Source organism: Paroedura picta, chromosome 7, assembly GCF_049243985.1.
Source record: "Paroedura picta isolate Pp20150507F chromosome 7, Ppicta_v3.0, whole genome shotgun sequence".
Taxonomy (NCBI): Eukaryota; Metazoa; Chordata; class Lepidosauria; order Squamata; family Gekkonidae; genus Paroedura; species Paroedura picta.
Genome location: NC_135375.1, coordinates 30097540 through 30105154, shown reverse-complemented (window position 1 = coordinate 30105154; position 7615 = coordinate 30097540). Strand labels below are relative to the sequence as shown.

Sequence of the window (7615 nt, the reverse complement as noted above, 5' to 3'; positions counted from 1 at the left end):
TTCCAAAGTTCACAAATATTCACAGGGATGCAAGACAGTTAATGATAGGTGAATCTCACATGTTGAGATTCTTACACAGGGGTAGTCAAACTGTGGCCCTCCAGATGTCCATGGACTACAATTCCCAGGAGCCCCTGCCAGCGAACGCTGGCAGGGGCTCATGGGAATTGTAGTCCATGGACATCTGGAGGGCACTGCACCCAACAACAAACACAGGAAGTTGTTGTCCTGAATGTTTCCCTGCCTAAGACATATCAAGCTTTTCACACAGTTATTTTCTGCTATCCACATACGTCCCTGAAATCATGTGACTCTATAATCCAACCTTTCCTGTCTCACCCCATGTCTAGAAGCCATTTTGTCCACTTGCATAGGACAATGGAAGAACTTTCAACTCAGGATCAAGGCTGCTCTTCCCTTTCCTCAGACATCCTCTCTGGAACTAAGAATGATGACAGCCCCGGGCCTGGTCCTTCATCCCCAGCGGAGGACCAGAGTAGTCTGGTCATTCTCCATTTCAATGACGTCTATGAGGTGGAGTCTAGGAAAGAGGAACCAGTAGGAGGTGCTGCCAGGTACAAATCTCAGTTCTTTCAAAATAGTTCTGTGGGGAGGAGGATATTCATATTCCTCCAGGTTGGGTTGAGGAAAAGCACAGGAAGGTATTTCCTTGAAGACAAAAAATAGCAACCTAGCAATTGAAATATCTTTCCCTTCTTTCTCAGGTTTCTGAGATGGTACATGCTTTGTGAGACTTTAAATGTTAGCAAGCCTAATGCTACCTTTCACTCTGTAACTAAACTAACCATTAATAGGCACTTGAGATAACAGGTCCAGCACTTTGCACGAACTCACAGAAGCATTACAAGATGCAGGACGGCTGAAAGGCAGTTTCATTCCAAAATACATTCCATGGCTATCAATCTTGGCAGCTCCTCCCCATAAAAAAACAAATGAGTTTTATAAAGCACAATAATGGGAAACTCTTGCGGGTCTTATAAAAATAGATTCAGGTGGGGAGCCATTTGGGGGAACAATGGAACAAAGTTTGAGTCCAGTGGCATCTTTAAGAACAATAAAGTTTGATTCTGAGTATCGGTTTTGTTTTAAGCTTTGTTGGTCTTAAAAATGCCTCTGGACTCAAGGTTTATTATTAATTTATTTATTTGATTTCTTATCTGCCGCTCCCAGCAATGCTGGCTTCCAGCAGGTTACAGTGATGAAATCCCACAGTCAACAGTCAACTAATAAATCAATCCCCACTTTCAAATCTTAACCCACCCAGATGGTGCAGAATACACACATTCCCCCCCCTTGGCAAAAAACTACCCCCCAGGCCTCAGTAAAATTTTAAAACGTTGACCAGGCCCTGGTGATAAAAAGGTTGGGGACCACTGTACTAGAGTACATAAGTTTATCTGCATCATGAATCTACAGGTCTTGTTTCAAAGTGAAAGTTCTTTCTGTTACCCCACACTTTAGTTTAATAACGTGTGATTTTTACAAAATATTTTTTGCAAAGACTGCTTTTCCTGTTACATACCTACATGGGTATGTGAAAGAACATAACTGTCCTGTTGAAGATCAACTGTATTTAAAGAAACAAATGAAATTATTGAAGAGCGGTCTTGATAAAGAATATGGTTAAACTTGAATCTAGCAGACGTCCAGTGTTGACTTAAGAGAGTGTATAACTGTGTCTGAAACTTCTGAATGTGTATTTAAATTATCAGGCCACTGGACAGAAACAGAGGAAAGAGTAAATTTTATGAGAGGGTAGCAGCTTGCTAGTAAATATTATTGGGCTCAATTAAGTAATACACCAACTGTGACTGAAGTACATATCCATCTGTGTTACCCAGCTATCACCCACATGAGCCATGGCCTATACATTCAAGTGGGTAAAAAAAGAGACGTATACGAAATCAGAAGTCTGCTGAAATACCCCGAGTAACACACTGGCAATCTGATCCTAATCCCCAGATACTGGAACATTGCTGGTATCAGCACAGTGCTAATATGCTTAGTCATTGGCTGTGTTCACAAGGAGACTTATTTGTTTCCCCATTATTGTTGCTGGAAATGCAAAAGTATTTGCCCTGGCAAGAGAGTATCCAGATGGGAAGTCTGTCAGCCACCATTTCCCCTGATCCGCCCCCACCTCCCCACAGATGACTTTTTGAGGGCTTTAAAAAATGGCAGTCATTTGGTAATTTTAAAAATTGGTAGCTATGTTAAGTGCAATCTGTTCCTCATAATATATTTCTGGTAAGGCCTTGGAGGAGAAACTGGTCTCATGGCTTAAGTGCCACTCAGCGCTTAACACCCACTCAGGATGGCTGTCCCACCCCTTAGTGCTTTCTCCTCCTCCAACCAGCTCGCCTGTCAGTCCAGCAGCCAGCCAATCGTCAAAGGCATCCTGCTGCCATCTGGCTATTCGGAAACAAACTAGATGGAATACGGTGCTCTGCTGTTCATCTGCTTGGCTGCTGGAAGGAATAAATGATTGATGATAAGTTAACTGTTTTTCTCTGGATTCCAGAGACCTACAGTAACCATTTCTTCCCCTGAGTCTCAGATCAGTTCTAGCCTCATTTAACTGACCCAGTTGTCTGCTTGACATCATAGCAAACTCGATCCTCTGCATGTTATCCACTCTGAACTCCTGATTCCTAAAGCCGGGATGATCTTCCCAGGTGGCTCAGTATATACATGAAATATAAATGGCCTTTATACAGTTCTGGGAATCGAAACATTCTGACAAAGCAAGACAGAGTCCTCTTCATAAATATTGCATCAGCAGCGTACTTAGGAGCAATTTATGGTGATATTAATCCGATGATCTCTGAAGCTATATATGTTGGGAGAGAACTGAGTCAGAGAGGATTATTCCTAAGATGTCCAGGAAGCATCTCACACTACAGCTTCTCCGCAACAGATAGACAGTGTTACGACCTGTTTAATATGGCTATACCCCTGTCATTAAAAAAATACTGTAAAACAGCACTATCTTTTATATCAAAAGTTTCAGTACAATCAACAGTACAATCCTGTTGAGTTTTAGATGAAGGTTGTCTGCCTGGGCTACCATATATGGTATTGTGGCTCAGTGGCAGAGTATTCATTGGCATGCAAAAAGAAGGTCCTCTTGATATCTCCATCTGAGTGGCCCAAGTAGTAGGTGAAGTCAGGGTTCCTGGAGCAGTCATTGTTCTGTGGCCACAGTACAAACTGGACTGAGATGGATTCTTTTAAAAATTCTGTCATCCTAAAGGTTCTGGAGTTGCAAGGAAAACCAGTTCTCAATTACATTCCTCTTAAATTCTGATTTTCCTCTTTTATTTCTAGAACCACCAGGGGATTTTACCTTTTTTGTCTTGCAGATTCGCTACAGCTATAAAAGAGTTCAGTATCTTGAATCCCCTTATAATCTTTAGTGGAGATTGTTTAAACCCATCAGCCTTAAGTGTTATCACAAAAGGAAAACACATGATTCCCATTTTGAATGCACTTGGAGTACACTTTGCCGTGTTTGGTAAGTCCTGCTTTTCAGCCATGTTTTCCTCACCTCACCTCTTCTTTGCTCAACCTCATCACTTCAGAGCAACATCTAGGGGTTCTCAGAACACAAGGGCTGCTAAAATGCAGTCTGCTAGAACTAGACCAAAGTGTCTAGTTTAGTGGTATAAAAACAGAACAGTGTCCCAATGTTTAGTCTTTCGTGAAGCTGAAAGTGAATGTCTGAATTGCCAACTTAGAGTATTAGTCCTGATGACATTAGCACCAGTTTACTGGGCTGCAGTTTTTTTGTTGGTTGTAGATATTATCTTTGTCAAATTGTCATGCCACAGTTGTTTATTTCTTTTGATTTTTATTCCATCCTTCCTATGGAGCTCAGGGCAGTATGCATAGTCTAGTCTCGTAATGACTCTGTGTGATGTGGGCTGGGTTAAAATGCAATGGCACTCCCATAGCCATCCAGTGAGCTTTGTAGGAGAGGAGGGATTTGAACCTGTGTCCAAAAATTATAGGGAGTCTCCCCCCCCCCCCCTCACAACAACACTGGAGGAAAAAATATGCTTGGAAAGATTTTTTTAAGGGAGATTAAAGGAAGAAGACACCCTCTCCTTGGAATCCCTCTCCCCATTTTCCATCTCACAGTTGCCTTCTCAGACATAGCTAAATGCAGATAGATTGGAACTGAGGAATTGGCCTAAATCCAGCATGGGGTAGAGGTTAAGAATGGCAGCTTCTAATCTGGCAAACTCCCTGCTCCTTCACATGCAGCCAGCTGGGTGACCTTGGGTTTATCAAAGCCCTGATAGTGCTGTTCTGCCTGAGCAGTCCTGTCAGAGTCTCTTAGCCTCACCAACCTAACAGGATGTCTGTTGTGGGGAGAGGAAGGGAAGGTAACTGTAAGACACCTTGAGACTCCTTCAGGCAGTGAAAAGCAGGGTATAAAAACTAATTCCTCCTCCTCCTCCCCCTCCCCCTCCCCCTCCTCCCCCTCTTCTTCTTCTTCTTCTTCTTCTTCTTCTTCTTCTTCTTCTTCTTCTTCTTCTTCTTCTTCCTCCTCCTAATAGGATTTTTAACTGCATATTTTCTTTTTGTTAATGTCTTGTAAAGGTGAAACATATTTTAAGGGATCTTTTAAGGGATAAACATCTTTTAAGGGATAAGGTTAAAGATAATATAATGATTCAATATCCAGAATATGTTTCCATTAATCATGGTATAGCTCATCATGGTGTTACGTGAAGAGTAGACAAAATTATTTGTGAAATGTTAGCAAATTTTACAAACTGATGGTTGCCGAAGTGAAGCTACATAACACAATTTTGTTTGACATTACATCTGAACAGATAAACAATGGATGGGGATACTTTTTTTTATCTTTGAGATTGCCTGACTATAGGGAAGTAATTCTAGTGTGAGCAGAAAATGAAAACTATTCTGGTGGCTCTCATGGTCACTCACCCAAAGTGCTCCCTCTTCTCACCTTCAACTGGACCCCGCCCCCCCCCCCCCACATAGCTGTTTTAAAGAAAACAATCATCTGGAGATCCAATCAGTGCTCTCCTGCTGCACATACATTTCATACACCATATATTTTTTTAAGCCCCAAACATTTATTGTGGAATACACTTGTATAGGAACACAGAACTAGTGTGGAAAAGGAAGTAGAATGTTGCTAAGGTTAACTTCAGATGACAAACGGATTTGCCTGGTGCTTTGCCCTGTCTGGAATAGCTCAGAGATCTCTCAGAAGGCAAACTCTGATGTTCTTTGCTTCACTATGGTAGGTAATCTGTAACAGCAGATCTGAGCACGTAGTGATGGTTTGTCTGTAATTAGGCAAAGTTGAATATTCTGGAATAGTTCCCAGGGATTCTGGTGGGAGACAGATGATGAAATGAAGAGGGTAAGCATGGTTTGAATATAGATTTGGAACACAAACCAAGCTCAGTATGTTTCTCTCAGGAATAATATTGAGACGTAATTTTAAACAACTTATTTTCTTTTAGGAAACCATGAATTTGATTTTGGCTTGGACCTTTTGGAAGAGTATATCAAACAAATGCATTTCCCTTGGTTCCTCAGCAATGTACAGGATAAAGTTACTTCTGAACCACTGGGACATGGAGTTATAAAAACCATTGTTACCTGGAATGGAGTGAAAATTGGTCTTATGGGATTAGTGGAAGAAGACTGGCTGGATACTTTAGCTACAATCAATAAAACAAATCTAAACTATGTTGATTATGTTAAGGTTGCCAATGAACTATCTGTGGAGCTTAAAGTTGAGGGAGCAGAAGTTATTATTGCCATGACACACATGAAATGGGTGAATGACATAAGGCTCGCCCAGAATACCGAAGGAATTGACCTAATTCTAGGAGGGCATGATCATGATTATGGACTAAAAAAGGTGAAGGGAACATGGATTGTGAAAAGTGGAACTGATTTTAGAAATTTTACAAAAATAAATGTAAAGAAGGATGATGAAGCGTTTCAGTACACATTTCAAAAAATTGATGTTTTGCAGTATTTGGAAGAAGACATACTCATAAAATCGTCAATAAAAGAGTCTGCTCAGCACATGCAGGTAAATCTATTTATCTGGTCAGTTTTTAAAAAAATGGGAGGCCAATAAAATAGAAAACAGCTACTTTCAATGAGTTGGATATTATACCAATTGAAATTTAGGTCCACAGAGAGGTCTGTATGGAGGTCCGATATATCCCACTGGCCATTTAAAATTATTCATGTGTAGATCAGCTGGAGAAGATCCTCCAACAGTCTAAGACAGCAATCCTAAAGTGGTCTACTCAGAACCTTACTCAGGTGTATTCAGTGGGGCTTATTCTCATGAAAGTGGGTTGGAGGCTTCCTTCCTTCATCTGCCAGACCTCTTCCTCTGGTGCTCCTGGCTGGTGAAGCCCTGCCTTTCTTTCAACATCCCAGTGTCTCTTCCTGCCCATTTGTGTTCTCTTGTGACCAGGCTGCCAGGAACGCCTCGAGGTCTCCAGACCTCATGGGGCCACCCAGGTTTCGATACCAGCTTCTTCATTTTAGTTATAGACAAAGGCCTGATTTAAAACCTTGTGGGAAAAATGCAGTAGAACTGGTTTCCCTGTGTCCAGTGCTCAAATAAACTAGTTCACCTGATGTACCTGCACATACAACATGTTCAAACTATCACATATTCTTTGAACATAGATCCCTACCATTTTTATGCTTTGTGTTCAGGCACCAGGGATTTGGTTTATATAGGATACCGAATACATGCAACCCTCCATGCATGGGTTTTCAAAAATCTTTTGGAACAATTTTGGTGCCACATTGAAATTCAATGGTGTTTTTTACATTTCAGGAATAATCATTTTTCTTCCACGTCTTGGTTCTCCTTTTGTTCCCCTAATTTTAAATGGCATACTTTCCAAACACAAATCCTTATTAATTAGAATCGTTGCATTTAATAAACTATTCATTCTGTAGACTCTTTTAAAGGAAGTTCTCTGCCCAATTGATGTGGATTTAGATGGCCGTGTTACAACTGTTAGAAGAGAGGAGAGCAACTTGGGAAATCTGGTAGCCAATGCCATGTTGGAAGCTACCCATGCAGATTTAGCACTGCTTAATTCAGGTGATTACTGGTTATATTGTTTCATATTGTTGTCCTAGTCAGAGTGTTTGAAGTCTAATGTGCTAGAAAGACATTTTAAAAAAGGTTATTGCTTGAAAAAATGGTTAGACATTCCATATTTTAAGATTTATCAATGTAGGCTCCCCCCTATGAAGCTAATATGTTAGGCTGAAGCCTATTTTAGTAATTGATGTGGCCCTTTATCTGAATAATAACTAAGATCCTGAATGTGAATATTTGTTCATAAAAACAGTAGGTGAATGTCACTGGCTTATATCAAACCACATATTTTGAAGTTTCAAGCATACTTTCCCCTTTGCCTTTTCCTGAACATCTGAGTAACATCACAAGTAAATTTTGGGAATTTTGGGTTATAACAAGAGGGCATGTTGACATAAATTGTTGCCCATTCTTTAAAAAACTTTCTCAAAACCTAAGTGCCCTTAAGTCTTAGGAACTATGTGGTTG

At 40.6% G+C, this 7615-nt stretch overlaps 1 protein-coding gene across 2 annotated transcripts in view; it reads left to right on the top strand.

Annotated features, from left to right (window-relative positions):
• Nucleotides 1-322: 322 nt before the first annotated feature.
• LOC143842283 (snake venom 5'-nucleotidase-like) overlaps nt 323-7615 on the top strand; it is a 40597-nt gene continuing 33304 nt past the window's right edge. For both annotated transcript variants that reach the window (XM_077347222.1, XM_077347221.1), the window contains exons 1-4: nt 323-575; nt 3384-3535; nt 5526-6106; nt 7000-7147. In XM_077347222.1, coding sequence (XP_077203337.1) covers nt 343-575; nt 3384-3535; nt 5526-6106; nt 7000-7147 — 1114 coding nt within the window. In that variant the 5' untranslated portion in view covers nt 323-342. The remainder of the gene's footprint in view (nt 576-3383; nt 3536-5525; nt 6107-6999; nt 7148-7615) is intronic.